This window comes from Mirounga leonina, unplaced genomic scaffold, assembly GCF_011800145.1.
Source record: "Mirounga leonina isolate KUSES-001 unplaced genomic scaffold, KU_Mleo_1.0 Mir_94, whole genome shotgun sequence".
NCBI classification, from domain to species: domain Eukaryota; kingdom Metazoa; phylum Chordata; class Mammalia; order Carnivora; family Phocidae; genus Mirounga; species Mirounga leonina.
Genome location: NW_023270855.1, coordinates 33,535,015 through 33,562,092, shown reverse-complemented (window position 1 = coordinate 33,562,092; position 27,078 = coordinate 33,535,015). Strand labels below are relative to the sequence as shown.

The following is a 27,078-nucleotide window of genomic DNA, read 5'->3' as shown; positions in this document are numbered from 1 at the left end:
TCCGGCTCAAGTGCAGGATACTTTAGATAACGAAGTGTTACTGAAGTTGCTTGCCGTGCATCTTCAGTCACTGGAGCTGAGGCTAGGGTGGGGCTTTGGATATTCGGTGTGTGTCACTCACTTGTGCCTCAGGGATGTTGGAACTTGTTCCCATTTTAGCAGAGAAGCTGACCTGCTCTGTGCCTGGGCTGTTTATTTTACTGCCGGGGCCGATTATCGTGGGACAGAGTTCAGGGGCACAGCGATAAATCTCTTTTAGGAGGATGGTGTAACCCTCAGCGTTGACTTCCTCCTCAGCTTTTGCCAGTTGAGAAAGCCTTTGTAATAGTATTACGTCTGTGTATGAGCCTCTTCCCTTGCAGCCCCATCCTGGTCTCCAGGTGGAACGGTCAACAGCGGATTCTGGAGCTGGATGGCCTAGATTCAAATCCCACTCCACCACTTATGAGCTGTGTTACTTTGGGCTCCATTTATCTGCTTCTCAGTTTTTTAATCTGGAAAGTAGGACTAACAGGGGTCCCTCCCAAAGCAGCAATGAGAATCCAGTGGGGTCATTGCACTGGGCCAGGGCCCTCAGTCTTCACATATAACTGAGCCCTGGGCCTGTGTGTCACGGGAAGGACACTCTCAGGGTGCCAGGGAACAAGGTAGGAAGGGATCAGGAAGGTGGATAGTTGGTTTTTTTGTTTGTTTGTTTGGCTTGATAAGCATGCCCAGAGGCAACCAGACCATCTTCTCACAAGGTAATCTTGAACATCTTCCACTCCTCTGGCAAGCTGTTTGGAAATGGCAGAGGCCATCTCCTGAGGCAGGGAGACCATTTGTCCAGGAGAGTGTATGTGGCGGAGGACCAGGAAGGCATTTGGATGGCCCCTGTGTGACAACTGAGCAGAAGCGGTCACCAGAAGGACATCCGCCCCATCCTGCAAGGCCTCCATGGATATGTTTCCTTGTTGACGGGACATCAAACATGGTGAGAGTCATATGCAGTGTAAAAAGATGACTCCCTCCCTTGCACTCCCCCTCACCCCCATTCCCTATTCCTCTACCCAGAAACAAATGCAGTTGGTGAACAGTGTCTTATCTTTTCTAGAGGTATTCTGTGCATATCTGATTGCAATGATGCCATTCCCTGGCCACCCTGTTACTCATATGCGAACCTACTGCACACATCGCTTTCATAATTTGATAAAACCTGTCAGTTTTCCCACATCAGTGCCTCTAGATGCCAACAGGCAGTTTTAGTTCAATGAAGAGTTCTGTCACATATACTGTTTCTTTCTTTTGGGAGGTGTGTGTCACAATTTATTATAAAAGTAACACATGTAACTTAAACTGAGAAAAGAAATTCAGACAACATGGGAGCATGTCACAACAAAAAAAGAGAAAGCTCATCTTTTGCAATCACCCCAAGTCTTCCCAGGGAGAGCCAGTGAACACAGTTGGGTGTGCATGCTTCCAGAACAGAATTGCACGTTCTATACTTTACTACAAATGGTCCTGTTCCCTTAATATATCACGAAGGCCTGTCCCTTTTGGAACAAACATATCTTTCTCATTCTTTCACAGAGGCCTGTTATTCTCTTGCTTGAATGTTCTGTAAAGTTTCTTTAACCATTTATTCACGGGGAGGCGTTTACCTTGTTTTCAGTTTTGCTCCCTCATTATATGATGGTAACGCTTTCAAATGGTTAAAGATCACTTCAGTATCCAAAGCTCCCCCTCCCCCATTAGAGAAAGGAATCCTGTTAGGGAACTTTCTTGAATACTTTGTGCTTCACATTGAATTTATTGACCTTGCATTTAATTTTCTGTCAACAGTGGCCCGGGCTGGCCCCTGCAGACTGCTCAGGAATCTGCTGGAGGAGTTGGGGTGGCCTGCAGATTTTAGCAAACTGCCAGTTCATTCAGGCAGCTCACTGAGCAGAGAACATCTTGATTCTATCAGCTTTAATCCCGGGTCCCTGATGGGGGCTGGCGCTATGGTCGTAAGCAGATGGAATGCTTGCCTGGTTTGGAAGGCACAGTTCTGGGGTCTTTGGCTCTGAGCAGTCTTGAACCAGAATTGAATGGCATTGAATCTTTCATGATATTAATGGGGCACTGTGAGTCCTTGAACTTGTGGGTATTTATAATGTTGCAGTAATAATAATAGTAGCTGTCCTGGTCTCTGCTGATATGGTGGGTCCCTCAAAAGGCAGAACACTACCTGATTTACTGTATTATCTGACAAGCGCTTGACAGGGTGAGTTCAGTTCTGACTCTCAGCTTCCAGGTGACCCACTGCAGTCCCACGGTCACTCACTAGCCAGGCTTGGGAGGGAAACCAGGCTTCTCTGAACCTTGACTGCCCCCATGACTGACCAACTCTGTGTCCCTGGCCTCTGGGTTACTTGGCTACCAATTATTTTAGCAAGGGAGCTCCCCTTTGTCTGAGTGGCTTCAGTGCTGTCCCCACACCCATGCTCTTTATCCGGGGATGTTGGTGGCGTGGAGTTCCTCCCACAGGGAGGAGCCCGGTGTCTGGGCTGAGTGGGCTCTGTTGTGGCTGGGTGGCACGTGTGTCCGGAGGTCTCCTCATGTAATTCTGGGTTGAAGATTCAAATTTGGGCGTACAAATTCAACAGTGGGAAAACTGTCTGAAAAGTGTCCATACAGGTAAAGCTCCTCCCAGTATCTGTCCTTTGAGAATTTCTTTTCTTCCAGCCTCATCCTTTTTCTTTAGTAATGATGGGAGCCATATTATTTGGAATTTCCCTCAGCTTGGTTCCTACTCAAGACTTTAAATTGGGAGTTTTGTTCTTTTTATGACTTCACAATCTTTGGGCAGGCTGCCATTTCTAGAACAGGCTTATATGAGTTGTAACATGAGGTGAGCTACGGGGGTGGGGGGGGTGAGGGGGGATGCAAACTGATTTCTCCCCTTTCAAACCAAGGAAACAACCTTGATCTTTTTTGTAACAAGGCTCAACTTCTACATGTTTGCATCAGCATTATTTTTTACCTTTTACTGTTAATTATAAAAGGAAAAAAAAAACCTGACCCCAGGAAACATAGCTTAGCATGAGAGACAAAAGGCAAAAAAGAGAACATTTTTTCTTTTTTTCCTTAAAAGGTCTTCAATGTCTTGCCTTGGGGCAAGGTTGCAGGGGTGGGGTGCTGGATGGTTTTCATTATAATAATGTTGTCATCTCTTTGTGGAGTATTTTAAGGCCAATTTAACTTATTGTCTTACATAAAAATATAATTTGTAGCCAGCACAGGTCCTGGCATTCAGTAGGCAGGAAGTATTTGTTGGGTACGAGAACAGATGAATAGAACAAATTGAGCTTTCACGTATGGAAGTGACCCTAATTTCTCTTTTCCAGGGAAACTACAATTGAATAGGTTTGGGAGAAATGAGGGCAGAGCTGTGTCTTCTGCCATCCTCCCCAGCTTCCCATGCTGAGCAGTAGGGCATGCATGGCGGACCTCCCAGATGCTGGGACATTGGAATCCCCAGTTCCTAGGGTGTAGTAGGGGCTGAGTCATGACTGAGACACGGGGACTAAAGTAATCCGTCTGACTCCTGCTCGCACTGCTCAGGCCTGGTGCTGTCACTTTTTGTGCTGTGCTGTCTGTCCACATTTTTCTGGCAGAACCTTGACAGTTTAGCGACCGTGGGAATGAGTGGGGCAATTCACGGTCAGAGGCCCTGCCTGGGTTTCGCCTCCCAAGCACACTGCTAACCTGCCGTGGGGCCCGAGGGTGTGTCCCTTCCTGGCACTCAGTCTCATTATCTGTGAAATGTGTGTCCTATGTGCAGCGGTTGTGACATAATGTGCATTCAGAGAAGTAGGGAGGTTTGGGCTCGGACAGCAGAGAGAACTGGGTTTATTTTATTTTATTTTTTAAAATTTTTATTTGTGTGTTTGTAATCTTTTTTTTTTTTTTTTAATGTATAACGTATTACTTGTTTCAGGGGTACAGGTCTGTGATTCATCAGTCTTACATAATTCACAGTGCTCACCATAGCACATACTCTCCCCAGTGTCCGAGAACTGGGTTTAAATTAGGTTCTCCCTCTGTGTTACTTTTGGCCAGTGCCCCTATGGACTTCTGTCATCTCATCTGTAACATGAGATTAACCATAAAAGCGACCCTCATCGGGTCACAGGGAGGGTTATGAGAGGTGATGCATGTGGCACAGGGCCCGGCCCAGGGGGCAGGTCTGGAAGAGAGGAAGCTGCTGTGAGAGTGTAGCTGCTCTTGATGTCAAGAGGAGAGGGGCTTAGGAGTCTCTCCCAGCATGGTTCCTCCTGCCCTCACGCTCTTTCTCAAAGGGTTACCCTATGGGCTGGGCTTGTGTGCACAGGGTGGGCCGTGAGCTGCGTTTCAGGCGAGGGGGTCTTGCCACGTGACAGACTGAGCTGGGGGACTGTGTTTCAGGTGAGCCTGAGCTGGAGTCAAAAGGTAACCAAGACCTCCGTTCACAGTGAGCGTTTATTATTTCAGCTGGGCATGTTCTCCCAGTCGTGGTGGCTGGAGGCGATGAGTGAGGGCCATGCTGAGAACTTCTGAGCTCACACTGGGGTTTCCTGGTGCCTGCCAGTGGCTGGACTCTGGGCTCCTCCTGTCCCTGCTCAGGCTCAGAGGTCCCTGGGGCCCTCATCCTACCATTCACTCAGGAGGCCTGTGGCTTCGAGATCAAAAACCTAGTGTAGAATACATTGCTTTGACCATTTTGGAGTGTCTTTCCTACAAGGCTAGAATCCTTGTTCTAACTTTTTAAGGCTACCCCAATAATACTAGTTGGAAGGGACTTAGTAAGTTCTAGGCCTGTTCATATACCTATATCTCATTTAGTCCAGTGTGACTTTATCGCTGGATAGAAAGTTATTCCCAGAAGCGATAAGAACTTTCTAAAAGCGGCATTTGGAAGCCCACTCGGTGATGCAAATGCACCTTTTAAATAAAGAATGTCTCTTAACCAGAAAATCCAGTGTTTGGGATTAATTCGGAATCAGGACAGCACCATTGTATCTGTGATCTGAATGTCCACCAAAAACTCTGTACCAAAATAAAAATAAGGTATTTATGAAATAATTTGTTCCAATTATTCCAGGCAAAAGTTGTCCAGCAAGTGAGAGAAAACAGAAGGAATAGTTGGCAAAGCAGGAAATTTGAAGTCTGAGGTTATGCATAAGGAATGTGTTATGGGCCTAGTAGAAATCTCAAATCTGGGGTCTGGCAATGTTTACTCAATTCTATTGCAGAGAAATCCCAGCCACTACTCCCCATGCTGTGCCCAGGGCAGGCATGGCTTATCTGCTCAATTCTACCTCGCCAAGCCTCCATTCCCTGTGCCTGTTCATGGCAGACATTGGTTATTGATTTTCTTGCCTGCTGACCCCAGATAGGGCCTCAATCTTTCTCAACACACTGAAAGGGTCTACACCTCATATGCCAATGCCATTTGCCACCCCTGGTCTGTCGTGTCATCTTTTGAAAAATCACTAACATAAAAAGGCCTTGCACATGGACTCTTTTTAACTGAACCCTGACATAGTGAGGTGTAAAAGTTAACTGAGACAGCTCCTTTGTCATCCTTGAGAGTTCCTGAGTAAGAAAAAGGATCAGAAATCCAGCCGACCTGGGTGCCCCAATCCACCTTATTTTATTGTGGTCTGTATTTTATCTTGCCAATAGAAATAGGCCCATGTGACTTCAGGACTTCAAGGCCCAGAACATCCTCTTGTTACAGTTAAACTGCAGTAACAAAGAGATAAAAATTAAAAAACAAAACAAGGGGCGCCTGGGTGGCTCAGTTGGTTAAGCGACTGCCTTCGGCTCAGGTCATGATCTCTCAGGGTCCTGGGATCGAGCCCTGCATCAGGCTCCCTGCTCGGCGGGAAGCCTGCTTCTCCCTCTCCGACTCCCCCTGCTTGTGTTCCCTCTCTTGCTGTCTCTCTCCCTGTCAAATAAATAAATAAAATCTTTTAAAAAATAAAAATTAAAAAAAAAATAAACAAATACAGTGACTTTTTTCAGTCTTTAAGTTGTCAGGGCACCCTATTCTGGGACCCAGGTTCCTTCTGTCACCTTGCCTGGCCTCCCCTCAGGCAGGTCAGAGCTAAGTGACCGTCATGTCAGGGGCTCTGGCTGCAGGAGGGAGCGCTTGGAGGCACCTTGCCCCCCCACCCCGCAACCCCCGCACCCTCCCCCCTTCCCCGCCACCACCCAGGGCCCTGAAGTGATAGCACACTTCCTCTGCTCACCATCCATTGGCGAAGCAGCCATGCCGCTGAGCTGCAAGGGAGGCAGGGAAGGGCCATCCAGCAGGAAGCTGCATGCCTGGGGAAAGGGGAGGAAGGGTTTTAGTGGCCTTCACCGCAGTACCCCTCAATCATCAGCAGTGTGAGTCACCTGGTTGTAAGTCTGTCTAGCCTTTGGATGGGTTCAGGCCCTAGATGAAGCCCTGAGCAGGAGAGAAGCCAGCCTGGCCCCTTCGTAGTCCTGCCAAGGTACATAGTCTGTCATCTGCTGTACGGATGGAAGGACCGTCACACTCTCAGAAATGCACCCCGCTTCTGGGCAGCGGACTGAGATGGTCCTCCTCATCATGGCCTCAGGGACAGGTGGCAGCTGAGAAACTGAGGACAGTGGCGAACTGCCTTCTTTTAGTCGAGGTGTCCCCTTGTTTGCACAGCTGAGGCCAACAATTCAGCCGCAGTTTATTGAGGCTGGGAAAGAAGGCAGGTTGGGGAGAAGCCATAAAGCCAGCCTGGGAGGCCAATGAGCCCCAGTTCCACCACCTGGGCCCTGGGCCCAGGTGACCTGAGCACTGCAGTGTGGGGTTCCCTTGGGGGCAGCCCTGCACAGGAGGCCGCTTTGGTTGGCTCACCCAAGCAGTGAAGGCTGACAGGAAACCCCACTGCAAACGTGGGGGTCACCGCTTTTAATGGCTAAGCCTTCACTTTTCCCTTCTGACCTTGTTCTTTTTGTCTCAAGGTTGGTAAAAGCATGTTGAAATCAGTGGTGGTAAGAATAATAGTAATAATACTAGCATTTAATGACAGCTGAGTATTGGGGGGCGGGCTCTGAGTGCTGGAGATGTTGTTATCACATGCAGGCTGCCCAGTGGTTCTGCACTCCTGCTCCAACATTATCCCCAGTCCAGGGAAAGTCACTGCAGCATGCTGGGATCGGGTCACTTGGCCAGGGCTCTACAGCCAGTGTGGTGGTGCTGAGCCCACCCCTGCGGAGCCTTAGTGACACCCCCCGCCGTCTTCCCGTGCCACATGTTCTGTTGCCTGCTGGGGGTGCAGAGTGGGCACCGTCCGGAGCAGGTTGGCATTCTGTTTGAAAGGCTGTGTGTGGACTTTTGCATCCACTCAGTGAGAGGCCGCTCTTTGTCTCAGCACCAGAGAGGAAAGGCCGGGGAGCCGTGCATGGGGAAGTCTGTCCCCCAAAGAGCCAAGTGTCCATGCTTAGGGGAGCAGAACAGCCTGTTCCTGCCTTTCTGGAGCCGACACTTTGAGCAGAGGAGGCGGATGCAGCAGGTGATTATCTCGGCGTGGCCGTAGTCCCACCGGAAAAGGGCACATTTCACCAGGAGACCTATTCTGGTGTTGCAGAGTTGGATATAGAAGAGGCGTTAACCAGGTCAAGAGAGGTGGGGAGAGAGTTCCAGGCTAAGCCAGCGGGGGCCAGAGATCAAGGTTAAGCCCTGGGTGGTGTGACGTTGGGAAGTCAAGAAGGGGCCAGACCCCGGGCTCTTGTGGGCTGCTTTTATACCGTGTTCTCTTTCAGGGAGGTCTGATAAATGATCAGTAGTTGGGTTCCTGGGTGGTTCTTGGTTTCTGTCTGAGGATCTTAGGCTGTATGGGTCTCCCTAAAGCACTCAGCACAGAAGTGACCCCTGGCGCCGACCACACATGTCCTGGGTTCACTGCAGTGTGCGGGTCAGCCTCCTCCCAGAACAGGAGATCAGGACCTCAGAGTCCTTCTAATGAATTGCTTTGCTCAGAGAAGTGACACATGGAACATCTCATTCTCCTCTTAATTCACAAAGAATTGTCTTTCTTTTCTTTCTTTTTTTTTTTTTTTTAAAGATTTTATTTATTTATTTGAGAGAGAAACAGCATGAGAGGGGATAGGGTCAGAGGGAGAAGCAGGCTCCCCACTGAGCCGGGAGCCTGACGTGGGACTCGATCCCAGGACTCCGGGATCATGACCTGAGCTGAAGGCAGTCGCTTAACCAACTGAGCCACCCAGGCGCCCTGTCTTTCTTTTCTTATCGGCAAACCTGGGATTATAGCTTCTGGGCTTCTGGCTCTGGGGAAGTGTGTTGGGCACGTAGCAGGTATTCAGGTATGAGGTGAATGAGTAAGAAAGGGGAGGGAGGTAATATTCAGCGCCTACCTTGTACTCGGCATTGCTCTCAACTCTTGGTGTTCTGTAACTCACCTATTCCTTACCAACAGCCCCCTGAATGTGTTGACTGTGATCATTTCCATTTGGTAAATGAGGAAACAGAAAGCCCAGAGAGGATGGATGGATTGTTCAAAGTGACATGTCTAGTTGAGCTGCCGGTTCTAGAGCCTGTAGTTGAAACCATTGTGCCCCACTGCCGCTCAGAGGGTAATAGAGATGAGAGGATGGGGAACAGAGTGTGTGGCAAACTCCTCTCCAGATGGCCAAATCATAGTTGGAGCATGGCCTGGGTACTTTTCCCCGAGCATACGAGAAGGAGCTTTTCTGAAACTTCTACGTCTCCTTGATGTCTGTAGCCCCGTGTTGGCTGTTTCTCACCTAGCAGTGAGCTGCTGCATTGTGGCTAATGGATGACCTGTTGTTCTTACCCAGGAGAGCAGTGGGATGGTGTTCGCTCAGGCCCCTCCTCCCGGCCCCTCACCACGCTGCCCTCAGTAATATGAGGGGAGGTCTGCACAGTAAATGGTGAGCACGCAGGCGGTTGCATGGATCCTGCCCTCCTGATAGGAGAGAGGGAAAGATCACCATCTCCCTTCCTCGGAGGAACTTGTCTACACAGTAGATGTTTCCATGATGCTTCCAAAGATTGCCTAAAAATAGCCGGTTTCCTCCCCCGTAAATGTTGCCCATTCCCGGTTGCTGCTCAGGGATTCCTGGGGAACCAGTATACAGAAGTGACGTGAAAACATTCCATCCTGGAATTTGCAGTAGCTCAAATTAACTTTCTAGCTATTAAAAAAAAAAAAAAAAAAAAGGCTATGGCCCTCACTTGGAAGCATCGCTGGGTGATTTTAAGTAGTTCCAGAGGGGGTGTGTGGTTTGCGGGTCAGCGCTGTCCGGAGCCAGGCCCAGTTCCATGGGAATTGGGATTGGTTGGATCTGGGGAGGAGAGACCTGTGGCCAGATTCCAACCCACCGACAATGTAAGCAGATTCTAGGAGGTCCAGCAGGCATGGAGGGTGTTGGCTTATTTTATTCCAGAAAGAGGCTCTCAAGGAGGTGGAATCCTGCCAGAGAGGCTTCCAGCTGACCTGGCCGTTTCTCCTGTTACATTTCTGTTCCCTGTTTATACTCGACATAAACATCACAGAGCACACTCACATTTGAAAACCCCGTAGTCGGCTTTGATGGTCAGACATCGACGTTGTGATGCTCTGTAGCATTTCATTTTCAAGGCACTGGGAGTCTCCTGTTTCATGTGGGTGGGAAAGGGGGAGACCTTTTTGGGCAAGCTGCCATCTTTTTATTGTTCCAAGAGTTCGGTAAAGCATTTGAACCTTCACCTGTCAAAATCACTTTTGGAGCGAGGACTGTTCTTTCTCCAGCTTCTTAGAATAGCAGAACAAAAGTATCGTTTATCCCAATGAGACCTTAATGGGGGCTTTCCCGTTTGGACACCCACCTTGAATTCATTGGAAACAGAAGTTTTGGGCATTGTGTTTTTCATACATTTGGCTCAGATTTTTACTGGGTCATATTTCCCCCCCCAAATCTTTTTCAAAAAAGACTCCTTTCTCATTCCTTTAGACCAACATGTGTAAGCTGGGTAAAAATAGAGCAAACTGGTTTCATGTTTTGATTTATGGATCAGATCTGCAAGTTTGCATTTGAAAAGCATTTAACACATAAATCAGGAAAGTTGAACTTTGCAGTCTGGTGCTTGTGGCTGGATGAGACGTTGTGTCCCGTTCAGATCCTGCCTGGTGCAAGACCAGACCCTACGTGGTCCACCACTGGTACCCTGACTAATGATAAGCGTACACATACTTTCCGTCCTTCCTGCCCCCTCCTCCTGCCCTTCTGAGGACTTGTTCTTCTCCCTGTGGTTTGAATAAAGGAAATTGGCATGGAAAATTGTTTGACCTGGAATTTCTTACGATTGGTAGATAGTAACTCAGTAATTAGTAGCACTTCAAAGACAACCTTATAACAGGACATCTAATCACAAAAATTCCATCACGGTCAAGGGCTGTCACCTAGAGAAACATACATACGGTCTGATGGGATGAATTCCTCGGATATCCAAGTTCTGTGCATGGTCAAGTGTTTTGTGCAGCTGATTGCTGCTTCATTGACCACAGGACCTCAGAAACAGAGGTGGCTTCATGGTCCTACAATACAGAACCCTGCCCTGAGAAGGCTTCTGTGCTTGGTTTAATGCTCTGCTGCTGCTGTCCTGAAATCCGTAGTACTTTTTGGACAAGGAGTCTTGTATTTTCATTTGTTGCTGGGCCCCGTGAGTTACATGGACTGTCCTGCTTCAAAGTTATTCTTTATACAATTCATTACATAGAAAATCTTTGGGCACCTTAACTTTGAGGATTGCTCAAATCTAGAGTGTCTTAGCAGCCAGTTCATGATAATCTTTACTCTGCATAGTTTTACATGATCAGGCTTTATTATGACTAAATCTGCAATCATAAAGGTACCTTTGGTTTTTGTGCGTTTGGGTGTGCCCTGTTAAGAAGATCTTTTCTTTTCTTTTTTTTTTTTTTTTTTTTAAGATTTTATTTATTTGCGAGAGAGAGAATGAGAGACAGAGAGCATGAGAGGGAGGAGGGTCAGAGGGAGAAGCAGACTCCCTGCCAAGCAGGGAGCCCGATGCGGGACTCGATCCCGGGACTCCAGGATCATGACCTGAGCCGAAGGCAGTCGCTTAACCAACTGAGCCACCCAGGCGCCCAAGAAGATCTTTTCTTATAAGAGGACTAACAATAAACAGGTTAATTAAAAAAAAAAAAAAAAAGAAAAGCCTCCACCCTTTCGGTTTTAAGTGGCATTCCATTTATTGCTTATTAGCATCTGTGTATATTTCTCATGTGGTTGTAGTTGGGTTTCATTAAGTGCAATCCTGCATGTGTTTAACTGACATTCAGGTGGTTTGTGGTGGATGGGTGGGTGGGACACGGTAAAGGGAGTTCCAAGATGGCAGAGGCTCAGTTACTCCCTAGCAGGTGCTCGTAATCCTGGAATGGGGGCTCGGAGGCTTGGTTTTTGTCTTGAGTGGGCCCTGGCACAGTCACACACATGCTGGTGGGAGCAAAGCGCCACCAGCTGTTGGATCTGGCCCTTGACTTAGGAGCCAGGGGTTGTCCCACAGGAGGATGGGATGAAGGGTCTTCCCATCAAAGGGAATACAGAACACATGGAGAGGTCCAAGGGGTTCAAAGCAGGATGTGGTCCAGGAATGAGGAGTCTCTGAGTCTGCAGTGTGAACTATGGCAGGAGGAGGTGACAAGGGTGAAAAAGCAGGCTGGCTTTGGGGGTTCTGAGGGTGCTGTATGTCTAAGGAGTTGGACTGTGGGCATTCGGGACCATTGGTGACTTTGGAAGCACAGAGGTACTGACCAGAAAGATAGTTCTTATTTTGTAAGATTTTATTTATTTATTTGTCAGAGCACAAGTAGGGGGAGCAGTAGGGAGAGGGAGAAGCAGGCTCCCCGCTGAGCAAGGAGCCCAATGTGGGGCTTGATCCCAGGACCCTAGGATCATGACCTAAGCTGAAGGCAGATGCTTAACCAGCTTTGCCACCCAGGCGTCCCATGACCAGAAAGATAGTTCTAAGGTTATGTGAGCAGGGTTCAGCTTCATGGCTGTTGAGCACTCTGGGGTGGGGGGGGCACATATTTACTGGGAAGGTGGAGAAAAGGATTTGCCAAGAGATGTAGGTAGAGAGGGAATTGACGTGTTGTAGACACGACAACCTGGGGTTTGAAGGAGCAGTCCAAGATGGCTCTGACATTTTCAGTTTGGGGTCCTGGTAGAATGGGGGGGTTCAACAGGGGAGGTTGGTGGGGAGAGGGTGGAGGAAGCTGAGGGGGTGGTGGGTGAATAGATAGGGGAAGTGTATGGGAGGAGGTAGAGGGGAGAGGGAGAGAGAGATGGGGGTAGATAGGAAGGGAAGTGTGGGGGGGAGAGATGGGGGATAGATAGCAGGGGAAGAATGGGGGGAGGCAGAGGGAGAGAGAAAGTGAGATGGGATAGATAGGGGAAGTGTGGGGGGGTAGAGGAGGAGAGAATGAGATAGAGAGGAGATTTTGTTGATAATGTTTGGATTTTGATGGATGTAGGTAGAGGTTGGAAAGAGGACAGAGGGCCACAGAGAAGCCAAGGGAGTAGAAGGTAGAAACCAGCAGGAGTGAGATTCCTAGAAGATCCCTGGAAGGGGCCTGGGTTTGCATGATCTGTTAAGCTGGGAGTAGACTAGAAAGGAGCCATAACCTTGGGTCAGTCACTTTTGCTCCTGGCAACAGAGACTTTCTCTGGCTGGATTAGCTTAACTATTAGGGTTTTATCTTACCAGTGACTAACTTGTGAGAAGAACAGAGATGAAAATGATTGATAACACCCAGTGATGATGAGATTTGAGGGGAAACTGGCCTCTTAAACCTGTAGATGGGAGTGTAAACAGAAACAACTTTTTATAGGGAAAAGATATCTAGGACATAACAATTAGTGAAAAAAAAATTTCAAGACCCATTGTATAGTATGATATAAATTCAGGGCAGCAAACACATGCACATATATATATGCACGTATAACCTGGTAGATCACATACTATCAAGTTAGCAGGTGGTTGTCTCTGGAATTCAGCTGCCCCTTTTTGTATTTCTGAAATGATTTCTTTAAAATTTAAAAGCTCTTTTTATTATGGGAAATTTCAAACATATATAAAAGAGATAAAAGTCTAGTGCATTTTCATGTACTCATGATCTAATGACACTGGTAAACATTTTGGAAACTTGTTTCATCTATTCTCATCCTCAAGTATTCTGAAGCAAATTCTAACATTACATCCTTTTACTCTGAAATGGTTCTGTGTGGTTCTCTAACAGATGAGGATTCATTAACAACCCAGAGGAATGTGCCAGCTCAAGCCTGTGCCTCTCTCCCCAGATAGCAAAGCCATCGTGGATGGGAACCTGAAGCTCATCTTGGGCCTGGTGTGGACACTGATCCTCCACTACTCCATCTCCATGCCCGTGTGGGAGGATGAAGGGGATGATGATGCCAAGAAGCAGACGCCAAAGCAGAGGCTGCTGGGATGGATTCAGAACAAGATCCCTTACTTGCCCATCACCAACTTTAACCAGAACTGGCAAGATGGCAAGGCTCTGGGGGCCTTGGTAGACAGCTGTGCTCCAGGTAAGTGTCCATGGCTGCCTAAGCCATCTCTTCGGATGGGGGTTTGTGGACCCCAAGCCTCTTGGCTTTCCAATGGACAAGCTGGGTTTGCTGGGATTGGTGTATTCTCCTGGTTTTAGCCCACTGTAAGAGCAAAGGGAACTAAAAATGGTTCTGTTTACCTTCTAGGTGTATCCATTGACTTTTTGAACATTGAACTCAGTTATTTACGCAAATTCCCGGTGAAGCCCGTAGTTCTTGGAGCAGGCCCTGGTTTAGCTTTCAGACTCCAAAGTCTTGCTTCTTCCCACAGTTGGTGCCTGGTTTCCCATTGACTTCAGCAGAAACACATGGCCCTGTTAGTTGACTTGGCATGAAAATTGAAAAACTTCCATTGAGTGGAAAGTACCCATTTTTATCGACCGCTGGGTTGACTATATATGGCTTTCTCCATCCTTTCTTTCTGCATTGCTATGAAATAGTGTTTGGTCAGGATCCAGTTGGAGGTTTTTCTACCCTTTTCTGAGTGGTTGAGTGTATACCAAGGTAGTAATTATCCTCACTGGAGGGTTTAGATTGATGAGTAGAGTTTGCTGGTAAATACTCAGTAGAAAAACCAGAGTCCATGTTTATATGCACCCCCAAAATTGTTTCTAATAAAAAATTTACTCTAATAATCATATTTTCCATTTACGAATACTTGCATTCGTTTTTAGTAAGCAAATGGTTCTCACAGAGCTGGCTAGTCTGTATTGAATAAGAAGGGAGGACTGACTCCAGGCTTCATTCTTCCTTGAGAGCCTATCAGCTAGTGTTATCCAGAACTAACTCAGAGCTCAGCATTAGTTAATTTCCCGGCACCTTCTTCCTTGCTTCCACCTACAGACACATTTTAAGATACCTCTTTACCAGTTTGAACCTGTGGATGTTTACTTCAGTCCTATACTTCTTGTGCTTACAAAGGTTTTTAAGATGATTCTAGGTTTGGGCTTTTGGGCATGTGGATTTTTCAATTATACAGATGCTACTAGCATAGTCTTTTTAGGTGTATCTAGGAACTGGATTGTGATATTGTGACTTAGAATAAGAAGTACATATTTGGTCTTTGTCCCTTTCCTGGCACAGAGCTCTAAAAACCGTTGGAATTTCTTAAGTGGTAAGAGCCATGATAATGGTTCCTTTCAACTGCACCTGAGTTTATGTTAATGAGGTGACATTTGGACAGCCCCTAAGCATGGGGGTGGGGCCAGGAGAACCAACCATGTGATTAGAGGGTTGGAACTTTTAGCCCCATCTCCTGACCTCCAGGGAAAGGACAGGGGCTGGAGGTTGAGTTAATCACTAATGGCCAGTGATTTAATCAAATCGTGCCTACTTCACATAATGAAACCTCCATAAAATTTCTCGAACTACAAATTTTGGGGAGCTTTCAGGTCAGTAAGCACATGGAGGTGCGAGGAGGATGGCACACCCCAAGGGGATGGATGCTCCATACCCCTTCTCCCATACCTTGCCATGTGCATCTCTTTAATCTGGTTGTTCTTGAGTTGTATCCTTTTATAATAAATTGGTAATCTAGCAATTAAACTGTTTTCCTGAGTTCGGTGAGCCACTCTAGTATATGAATTGAAGAAGAGTTGTGGGAACCTCCAATTTATAGCTGGTCTGTTAGAAGCCCAGGTGACAACCTGGACTTGCAGGTGACATCCAAAGTGGAGGAAGGGGGCATTCTTATGGGACTGAGCCCTTCACCTATGGGGTCTGACACTAACCTCCACATAGTTAATGTCAGATTTGAGTTAAATTGTAGGATATCCAGCTGGCGTGAATCCTACACATTCGGTGACCAGAGGACAAAAGTATGAAGGTGGTAGGAGGAAAAAAAAAAAAAATCTGCAAAAAGGCACCAGGCCCAAGGAGTTTTACAGACTTTATTTATTTATACCACACCTTCAAGGAATGGATAATCTCTGTGTTAATGCGAGAAAATAACAGCCTGAAGGAGAAGTCTCAGCTTAGTCTCAGAATAGTTTCCATGCTGCCATACTCAGATCTGTTATACTTGTTGCCCTTCAGGTATATAATTGACTGTGATTTTTGGAAGAAATTGCTCTCTGAATTAAGATACCCAGGGGGTTTAATTTAAGCACGGGGCTTCCTTTAGTCTCTTCAGTCAGCTAATACTAACAGAATCTTTTGTGTTATGTTAACAGGTCTGTGCCCAGACTGGGAATCGTGGGATCCACGAAAGCCTGTGGATAACGCACGGGAAGCTATGCAGCAAGCAGATGACTGGCTGGGGGTCCCACAGGTACATACACGAGCAGCGCCATGTTCCGTGAGGCTATTTCCATCCTCCAGCTTGTTCTGGCCCTCTGTGGATGCCTCTTTGTGTCTACCAGGTGGTCTGACCTCCTCAGCCTGAGCCTTCAAAGAGTATTGCCTCTGGCATGCTCCCATCTTCCTCAGTTTACCCATAATAATAGGTTCTTGTGGACTTGGGTGCTTATAGATCATTCAAAAATCTTACACTGCTCTTTGTCACATGTGGCAAATTTTGTAGTATTTTTGCTCCAAAGATCTTAAAAGACTGTCTTGGGACACCAGACTGCAAATGTAGACTTTAATGATTGGGTTGCACTGTAAGAAATAGCCAATATTTGACCACTTTTTACATATTTAAAAAGTCTTTTTTAAATCCAATATCTTAGGGGAAGTCACAGGACTTAGAACTTTTTAAAAAATTTATACCAGGATAACCTACCATTATTGGAAATTGTGGAAGAATTTGTATTGCTCATAATCCTATCACAGGAATATAACAGGAGAACTTGGAAATTGGGTAACTCTTGGATACTATCCGCAGTAGCCACGTTGCGTAGTTGAGGTCCTGTCTTCTAAGGTTTTCCAAGGAAGCTGAAAAACTGCCCCAGACTCCCATGTTTGAAGAGCAGTTGTAGGTAGCCAATGCCATGGATGGATGACCTCACCACAGGTTACATTATGGTCTAAGCTGGTGTTCAGAGCTGAGTTCTGTGTATTTTATAATAGGATCTCTTGGGAGGTAGAAAAACTCGCCTGTATTTCTTTGGTTTGGTTTTGACATCATTATCTCTGCCTCATGGCCCGTTTCTTAGCTCTTCCACCCTTAGTAAGTGGTTTGGTATGTTTTTCATCTCCTCTTATAAACCTAAAACCATCTCCTTTTTGATGTTCATTTGATGTTGGCACTGTATAGTTGTTGAAGGAGCTGCCTGGAAGAAATGTCAAATCAATGCACCTCCTACATTTTATAGAATGGGTGAAGGCAACTGTTCAAACCCAAGTAACTGTTTTGTTGCTGAACGCTAATTATCAGAATGTTTTCTGGTGTTTTTTTGTTTGTTTTGTTTTGTTTTACTGTGGGGTGAGGGAAGCTGGGTATATATGTTGTTCATCTGTATTTGGTTAACCTGGTTCATGAGACAGAGCCTTCTGTTGGGTCTGAGGAGTAGCGCCTTAGCTTCTCAGCACCCTTGTTGGGGGCAGAGGGATTTTTTGTACTGTTTAGGGCTGGGTCAAGTAGTGGACATGAGGTTGTGGTGCCTTCGTTGGGGGATCCGGGGTGGGGGGGATGCCTACCTGTCCGGCATGGGCATAATCTTGCTCCTAAGCTGCATGTCAGGAGAAGTTCCTTTCCTCCCTATTTCTTTGAACAGCTCATAATGTCTTGAAACCCATTTTAGTCAGCTCAGGCTGCTGTATGATAAAATACCATAGACTGGATGGTGTAAACAACAGAGGTTTATTTCTCAAATCTGGAAGCTGGACGTCCAAGAGCAAGGTGCAAGCAGATTCAGTGCTTGGTGAGAAGGACCCTCTTGGTGACTTGAAGACAGCTGGCTTCTTTCTGTGTCCTCACATGGCAAAGACAGAGAAGTCCGGTCTTTCCTTCCCTTCTTATGAGGGCACCAATCCCATCATGGGGGCTCCATCCTCATGACCTCATCTCAACCTGCTTACCTCCCAAAGGGCACACCTGCTAAAACCATCACACTGACGGTTATGGCTTCAGCATATGAACTTCGGGAGGATACAAACATCCAGTCTGGAACAAGACCACATGTCTGATACATCGCTGTGTGTTGGCACTTTGTATTTATTACTATTTTTTATTAGTAACAGAATTACTAGAGATGTAGGCAATGAGTAGATGAGCAAAGCAAAAGGACAGTTATATACTTTTGGGTAATATCCTCCAATCCCTTGTGTACTTGTTTCTTCTCACTTGATGTAGCTTACCCTTTCTGGAAAGTTTCTCTGGGGGATGAGTGAGCTTTCTTTTGGGGATGGGTGTGCACCTCTGGAAATTACATATAGAATTGTCTGGAGGGGGTCCTCAGCTTCCAAAAGGAAGACTGACACCTCTAAAAGGTTAAAAACACTGACATTCGCATGTCATTTTAATGTAATTTCACTTAACTTAGATCTTGATTCAATTTCTTATATTTGTAGTGCTTGGCTTAAGAGACATTTGCAAATCTTTGACAGTTACAAGTGATGTGTTCTGGGCGTTCACCTACCAGGCTTTATTCTAGGTCATCACTCCTGAAGAAATTATTCATCCAGATGTGGACGAGCACTCGGTGATGACTTACCTGTCCCAGTTCCCCAAAGCCAAGCTCAAGCCCGGGGCTCCTCTAAAACCCAAACTCAACCCGAAGAAAGCCAGGGCCTATGGCCGAGGTAAGCACTGGTCTTGCTGGGTTTGAGGCTTGTCCTCTGGTCTTAGACATGGTTATGTGGCTTCAGGAGGAAGATGCGTAGCATCAAGAACGTATAGGCTTGACCCTTTAGACACCCCAGGCCTCCTTTATCGCTGTTTTTTACCTCATGGTCCATTTGTTTGTGACCAGTGTTGCTGCTTCATGAATCTAGGCACTGCTGCTTTGACCTGATGGAGAACGAGGGGTTTGTAGCGCTGTGATTTTAGTGCAGTAATCCTGGGACGAAGAGAGGACTATTGTTTGCATTTTTCAGATGAAGCTTCAGAGGCCCGATCCACTGAGGTGGGGGTGCCCACCCCAGATCACCACCATCAGCAGATGGGGGTGGAGCAGGAGTTGGGTCATCTGGCTGCTGATTCATTTCTCCTTTGGTCATGCTCCTTCTGCTTCAGATTTCTAGGTTGGGGGGGGAGCGATTGTGACCCCCAGACACTTCCTCGCCGAGACATCCTATTTATGATCACCAAGGCAGCTGCAGGGCAGTGTTCTGCTCAGAACATTATGGTGGGTTGAAGGCATTTTGTGAGGCATTTGGTGTTCTGGTTGGCACCTGACTTCAAGCACACCAGCTTTTTAAGAACACTGCATTTCAGCCTGGTGTGGTTTCTGGTAAAGATTAGCACAGTGAGGTACAATTTGTTCCCTTTTTTATGGAGAAGGGAAGGAATGGATTATATTTCTTAATTTTTATAACTACCATTGGGATAGCATTTAGACACACAAATTATCTTGTATATCCTCTGCTAGAATCTAACCATTCTAACATAATAGTTTTCTCTAGCCCTTCCTGTGTGTGTGTGTGTGTGTGTGTGATTGTTGAATTCTTTGAAAATCAATTGCAGGCATCGTGACAGTTCACTCAATATATCAGCAAGCCTCTCCTAAAAATAGGGCATCCTCTTACATAACCACCGTATTCATGATCACACATAAGAAAATTAACAGTATCATATCAGCTAATATCCAGTTTATATGAACATGTCCCTATTGTCCTAAAATCATCTTTTATAGTTTCTGTTGTTTTAGAAACCAAGATCTGATTAGAATTCACTTACTACAGGGGCGCCTGGGTGACTCCGTCAGTTAAGCGCCCAACTCTTGGTTTTGGCTCAAGTCATGATCTCGTGGTTGTGGGATCAAGCCCAGAGTTGCGTTGTGCTCAGTGCGGAGTCTGCTTCAGATTCTCTCTCCGTCTCATTCTCTGTCTCTCAAATAAAATCTTAAAAAAAAAAAAAAATTCACATATTATATTTCTTATTTCTTTAGACTCTTTTAATCTAGAAAAATTTCCCTGAAAAAAATTTTTCCCCTAAAGATTTGTTTATTTATATTTAGGGAGGTGGGGAGGGGCAGAGGGAGAGAGGAAGAGAGAGTCTTTTTTGTTTTTAAAGATTTTATTTATTTGACACAGAGAGAGAGACAGCAAGAGAGGGAACACAAGCAGGGGGAGTGGGAGAGGGAGAAGCAGGCTTCCCATGGAGCAGGGAGCCCGATGTGGGGCTCGATCCCAGGACCCTGGGATCATGACCTGAGCCGAAGGCAGTCGCTTAACCAACTGAGCCACCCAGGCGCCCCTGAAGAGAGAGTCTTAAGCAAGATCTGCACTGAGCATGGGGCCCAATGCAGGGCCCAATCTCACGACCCTGAGATCACAACCTGAGCCGAAACCAAGAGTTGGACATGTAACCAACAGCATCACCCAGGTGCTACCTGGCCCCCCCACCCCGTTTTGTTTTTGTTTTTTTTAAATGACATTGACTTTCTGAAGAGTTCAGAGCACTTGCCTTGTAACAGGATATCCCATACACTCATTCCCTTTGAAGATAGCATTTCCCCACCTGGTATCAGCTTAGTCTTAAGGTAACACAGAACCAGAGCAGTGGTGCTGTATGTGGTTCTCAATCTTAGTGGTCAGGTTCTTTTCATCTGTCTTTTTAGCATGATTTAGAACAGCAGAGACAGCCTGATAGTTCTGGAACAAACCCACTTGCCATTTGAGGTTCCTTTTGGCCTCGAGGTGCCGTCCGTGCAATCATTTGTATGCAATCATACATACAGTGAAGACAGTGTAGGGCCTGGGGACTTTGTCTGAAGCCCTCCCCGGATGTGCATTCACTTGAAGGTTGGCATGTCCATGCTTGCTTTAAAACTCCTTGCTCTGAGCCATAACCAAAGGTGGTGGCTGGAATAAGGAATCTTGGATTTTTCAAGGTTATGCTTCCTTCATGGCAAAAAGCTTCAAATGGCTGGGGCGCCTGGATGGCTCAAGTCTGTTAAGCGTCTGCCTTTGGCTCAGGTCATAATCCCAGGGTCCTGGGATCGAGCCCCGTGCTGGAGGGGGTGTGTCCTTGCTTCGTGGGGAGTCTGCTTCCCCTCTCCCTTTGCCCCTACCCCCCACTTGTTCTCTCTCTCTCTCTCAAATAAAATATTGAAGAAAAAAAAAGGCTTCAAAGGGCCAAATAAATCTCTTGTCGACAAAACTGGTCAGGTGGATTGAATCTAATCAAGGCATAAAATGCTTGTTTTCAGTCACCTTATCACTGGCTGTCCAGCTTCCCCATTGTTAATGTGAAACGTTTCCTTTCACGATGCTGTTTTCTAGAAAATGACTATTTGCTATAGTCAGGAATGTGGCTAGTCATTGCCATTTCCTTCATCTGCCAATTTTTTTTTTTTTAAGATTTTATTTTTAAGTAATCTCTACACCCCAACATGGGGCCTGAACTCATAACCCCAAGATCAAGAGTCACGTGCTCCAGTGACTGAGCCAGCCAGGTGCCCCTCATCTGCCTCTTTTTTTTCCTTTTTAAGTGTGTCCTTGTGGAGGAAGCACACCTTAAAAAAAATACACACCTGTATATGTATGCATAGATACATATTTTTTTCATTTTTTTGTTGTAAAATATGCATAACACAACATTCCCTATTTTAACCATTTTAAAATGTACCATTTAGTGACATTAAGTACATTCATTATGTTGTATGGCCATCATCACCATCCATCTCCAGAACGTGTTTATCTTCCCAAATTGAAACTCTAATCTCATTAAACTATAGCCCTCCCCTCCTCCCGCCCCCAGCCCCTGAAAACCACCATTCTGTTTTCTGTCTCTATGAATTGGCCTATTCTAGGTACCTCATGTAAGTGGAATCATACAATATTTGTACTTTTGTGTCTGGCCTACTTCACTTAGTATGTTTTCAGTGTTCGTCCATGTTGTGGCATGTGTCAGAATTTTTGTTCCTTTTTAAAGCTGAATAATACCTCACCCCATGGATATACCACATTTTGCTCATCCGTTCTTCCATCAGTGAACATTTGGATTGCTTCCACCTTTTAGCTCCTATGAATAATGCTGCTGTGAACATGAATATGCAAGTATCTGAGGCCCTGCTTTCAATTTTTTGCATCTATACCTAGAAGTGAGATTGCTGGATTATACGATAGATCTGTTTCCCTCTCTTTCTCTCTCTCTTTTTTTTTTTTTTTTTTTTTTTTGAGAGAGTGAGCATGAGTGGGGGAAGACAGTGTTGGGGAGGAGGGCAGAGGTAGAGGAGGAGAGAGAATCCTAAGCAGGCTCCATGCCCTGCTCGGAGCCCTGACATGGGGCTCGATCTCACGACCCTGAGATCATCACCTGAGCCGAAATCAAGAGTCAGACGCTAAACTGACAGAGCCACTCAGGCGCCCCTTTTTTCTTCTTAAGTAGGAGGACCAAGTGTCATTTTAGGCAACAGGGCCACACGTGAGGCCACACGGGTCGGGCCTTAAGATACTATCTTTGTCCTGTGGTGAACCCAAGGGCAGGGGCAGTTTTCTGTCTCTTGTGTGGCCACATTGCTTCATTTTTGCCAACTGAACCAGAAAGCACAGAGAACATCTCATCCTCTAGTTTTTTGTTTTTGTTTTTTAAAGATTTTATTTATTTATTTGAGAGAGAGAGAATGAGAGACAGAGAGCATGAGAAGGAGGAAGGTCAGAGGGAGAAGCAGACTCCCTGCTGAGCAGGGAGCCTGATGTGGGACTCGATCCCGGGACTCCAGGATCATGACCTGAGCCGAAGGCAGTCGCTTAACCAACTGAGCCACCCAGGCGCCCTTTCCTCTAGTTTTTAAAAGGGTTTAGAGGTTTTTTAAATTTTATCTCTTGGACGTTGGCCGTTTTGCAGTTAGCAGCCGGTTGGCAGTTGCAGATGCATTCACTGAGACCCATTCACTGAAAGGATGGAGGGCTGGAGTGAGGGAAACCTACAGCCATAAGCAGATCTTTGTGGGGGCTCGCTTGCAGGGTTAGGTGTGTTGAAAGCATGCGTCCGTGAACTAAGCAGAAACCTTTCCTAAAACCCGTGTTCTGTGTGAAGCATTCACTGCAGAGCAAGCCATAAGCACCCTTCATTGTGAGGAGTCCTAGGGAATAGGATCACTGAATATTTGATGGTTTTAAGGAATTATTGTTAATTTTTTTGATGTGGATATTCTAGAAATGTCTCTTAAAGATACATAGTGAATGTTTATGGATTAAAGATATGAGGTCCACAGGCACCTGGGTGGCTCAGTCGGTTGAGGGTCTAACTCTTGGTTTCAGCTCAGGTCATGATCTCAGGGTCATGAGATTGAGCCCCACATCAGGCTCCATGCTCAGCAGGGAGTCTGCTTGAGATTCTCTCTCTCCCTCTGCTCCTCCCCCCACCCTCTAAAATAAATCTTCAAAAAATAAATAAGGATGTGAGGTCTAGGATTTGTATCAAAATAATAAAGGAGGAGGGGAGAGGTAGGAGTGAAGACGTAAAACAAGACTGGCCGTGAGTTGTTGCGTCGAGGTGATAGGTACCCGGGACTTCAGGAGACAGGTCTCCGTGTCTGTATAGGTGTGGAATTCTCCATCATAAATAACTTCTAAAAGATTTAATTTATTTATTTGAGAGAGAGAGAGAGTGGGAGAGAGAGAGTGCACATGCACAGGAGCAAGGGCAAAGGGAGAGGGAGAAGCAGATTCCCCGCTGAGCAGGGAGCCCAGTGACCCTGGGATCATGACCTGAGCTGAAGCCAGATGCTTAACTGACTGAGCCACCCAGGCACCCCAATAAAAAAACTTTTAAAATAGGAATACTTGAACTTCTGCTTCTGGGCTGATGGAGTAGAAATCCTTTTCCTAATTCTTCTGCTGAGTACAACTAAAATTCCTGAGCATTTTATACAAGATAAACATATGGAGAGACTGAAAGAGAATAAGACAATCCAGCTACAGATCTCAGGATCCAAGGGTCGACAGAGTAGTGAGTTCCCTGGGCTTTCTTTTTGCCTCCTATATATCAGACTGGGTGTAGGGAAGCCACCCACCTGAAACATCAAAGGGCACAAACAGTCGCCTGCTCTCTCTGGCCAAAGGAACAGGAAAGGGCAGCCTCACAGGACAGAACACCAGGAGACAATAACTGTTTTGCTGCAGCCAAGCATCCCAGGAAAGATAGTGGCCTCTTTGCCCTGACTTACACCAGTAAGAGCCAAGGGGGGAGCCTAGACTCGCAGCACAGTCTAGCAGTAAGGAGATGGCAGTAGATGATGTCAGCAGCAATGAGGTGCTCCCACCCCTTCCAGCCACAAGTGCAGGCCTAGTGGGGAGCTGGATCTCCCACCTCCACCTACTAGTAATGAGGAGCCCCCCTCATTCTGAGAATCAGTGGAGGTTGAATAGGGAACTTGGATGTCTTCCCCATTGGCAGTAACAAGACGTGCACTCCCCCTTCCCCTGCTGCATCAGCATTATATACAAAGGCATCTAAGAAAGAACATTTAAATAAAACCTGGGTTTTATAACATAACATAATACCCAGGTTTCAATAAAAAAAATTCACTCATCATACCAAGAACCAGGAAGATCTCAGACTGAAAAAAGGCAGTCAGTTGATGCCAACACCGGATGATAGAGATGTTAGAATTATTTGAAAAGATTCAGGGCGGCTGTTATAAAAAGGCTTCAACAAGCACTTACAAATCTACTTCAAACAAGCGAAAAAATGGAAAAGCTCAGCAAGGGCATAGAATGTTTCAGCAAAGAAGTAGAAGATATAAAGAAGCACCAAATGGAATTTTTAGAACTGAAAAATGCACTAACTCAAATAAAAACTCAGGGGATAAGCTCCATAGCAAATGGAAGGACAGAGAAAAGAATCCGTGAGCTGGAAAGTAGAATTAAAATTGCCCAATCTGAATGGCAGAGCAAGTAGACTGAAAAAACAAACAAACAGAGTCTCAGGGACCTATGGGACAATAATAAAACATCTAACATTTATGTCACAGGGGACCCAGAGGAGAGTAAAAAGAGGGCAGGGCGAAAACGCTCAAAGAAATAATGGCTGAGGGCGCCTGGGTGGCTCAGTTGGTTAAGCAACTGCCTTCGGCTCAGGTCATGATCCTGGAGTCCCGCCCGCATCGGGCTCCCTGCTCAGCAGGGGGTCTGCTTCTCCCTCTGCCCTCTTCCCTCTCGTGCTCTCTGTCTCTCATTCTCTCTCTCTCAAGTAAATAAATAAAATCTTTAAAAAAAAAGAAATAATGGCTGAAATCTTCCAAATTTGGCAAAAGACCTAACCTACAGATTCAAGAAGTTGAGCTAAACCCAAACAGGATAAACCCCCTACCTACCCACCACCACCAATAGATAAATAAATAATCCCCACCAAGCCACATCTTAGACAAACTTCAAGAAACTAGACAATAAAAGCTTGAAAGCATCAAGAGAGAAATGATACCTTATCTATCAGGAAGAAATAGAATGACAGATTTCTCTTCAAAAACCGTGGAGGCACACATGGCACGATTTTTTCAAGTGCCGAAAGGAAAGAATTGTCAACTCAGATTCTTGTATCCAGGGATAATACCCTTTGGGAATGAAGAAGAAATCAAGACATTCTTGGAGGAAAGAAAACTGAAAGAATTTGTCACCAGCACATCTGCCCTAAAAGGATGACTAAAGGAAATTCTCTGGATAGAAGAAGAATGAGGAAAGAAGGAATCTTTCAATTACAGGAAGGAAGAACATGGTATAAAAAAAAATATGTGTTTAACAACCATAGATGTTTCACAAAAAAACGCAAATTACCAAAACTCAACCAAGATGAAATAGATAAACCTGAGTGGCCCTGTAACCGTTAAAGAAATAAAATTTATAATTTAAAAGCCCTTGGAAAAGAAATCTCCAGGCCCAGGTGGTTTTACTGCAGAATTTTAGCAAACATCTAGAGAAGAATTAACACCAATTCTACACAATCTCTTCCAGAAAACACGAGGAGGGAACACTTTCTGATTCATTTTATGAAGCTGCCTCTAATAACAAAGTCAGACAAAGGTGATACCAAAAAAGGAAGCTACAAATCAATATCCCTCGTGAATATAGAATAAAAGCATAGGGGCTCAGTCAGTAGAGCATGGGACTCTTGATCAAGGGGGTTGTAAGGTGGAGCCCCACACTGGGTGTAGAGATTACTTAAAAAAAAAAAAAAAGCGTACAACAGAATAGTAGCAAATAGAATTAGCAATATATGAAAATAATCATTCATCATGACCAAGCAGAGTTTATTCCAGGAATTCAAGGCTGGCACACTATTAGAAAAGCAGTGAAAACAAGCTAAAGGAGGAAAATCACGTGATCACATCAATTGATACAGAAAAAGCATTTGACCAAATTCAGCAGGCATCCATGATAAGAACTCAGAAAAAGGGGACTAAAGAAGAACTTCTCCAATTCGATATAGAGTAGCTACCACAAAAAGTCAGCACCTAACATTATAATTAATGGTGAAAGACTGAATGTGCCCCCTAAGATTGTGAATAAGACAAGGATGTCCATGCTCACCACCATTTTATTCAACATCAGGATGCAAGTTTTAGTGAGTATAGTCAGGCGAGAGAAGGAAATAAAAGACACACATGTTGGAAAGAAGAAATAAAGCTTCCCTATTTGTAGATGACTTGATTGTCTATGTAGGGATCCCCAAAGAATCTACAACAAAAGAAGACAAAATACAAAAAAGCCCAAAAACTCTCCTTGAATAAGTGAATTCAGCAAGGTCTCAGGATATAAGATCAGCATACAAAAATCAATTTTACTTCTGTATGCTGGAATGTATATCATGTAGGTTTCCCACAATGAACATGAGGACATCCAAATTAAAAATACCATACCATTTGCAGTCACTCAGAAAATTGAGAAATAGGTATAAATGTAATAAAATGTGTAAGATTTTTATGCTGAAAACTACAAAAAACATTAATGAGAAGAATTAACACCAAAGAAAAGACCTACATAAATGGAGAGACGTACTGTTTTTATGGATTGAAAAAGTAAAAGAGTAAAAATATCAGTTCTCCCCAAATTGTCATATAGGTTTAACATAGTTTCTATCAAAATTCCAGCAAGATTCTTCATAGATACGGAAAAGATGATTATTTAAAGCATATATGGCAAAGCAAGGAACTACAGTAGGGAAAGTGATTGTGAAAAAGAAGAAAAATGTGGGAGGAGTCAGTGTACCTGATTTCAGGACTCATCAAGGTATAGAAATCAAGACCATGTGATATTGGTGGAAGGATAAGCACATGGATCAATGGAACAGAATCCAGAACCCAGAAAGAGATTTACACAACTATGCAAACTGATTGTTGACAGAGGTGCAAAAGCAATTCAGTGGGGGGAAAGAGAGCCTTTTCCACGCAT

The 27,078-nt window shown here is 45.4% G+C and overlaps 1 protein-coding gene across 7 annotated transcripts in view; it reads left to right on the top strand.

Annotated features, from left to right (window-relative positions):
- The window catches only part of FLNB (filamin B), a 142,029-nt gene that overhangs the window by 41,528 nt on the left and 73,423 nt on the right, over positions 1–27,078 (top strand). For all 7 annotated transcript variants that reach the window (XM_034996986.1, XM_034996985.1, XM_034996984.1 and 4 more), the window contains exons 2-4: positions 13,372–13,620; positions 15,813–15,910; positions 18,177–18,324. In XM_034996986.1, the coding sequence (XP_034852877.1) occupies positions 13,372–13,620; positions 15,813–15,910; positions 18,177–18,324 (495 nt within the window). The remainder of the gene's footprint in view (positions 1–13,371; positions 13,621–15,812; positions 15,911–18,176; positions 18,325–27,078) is intronic.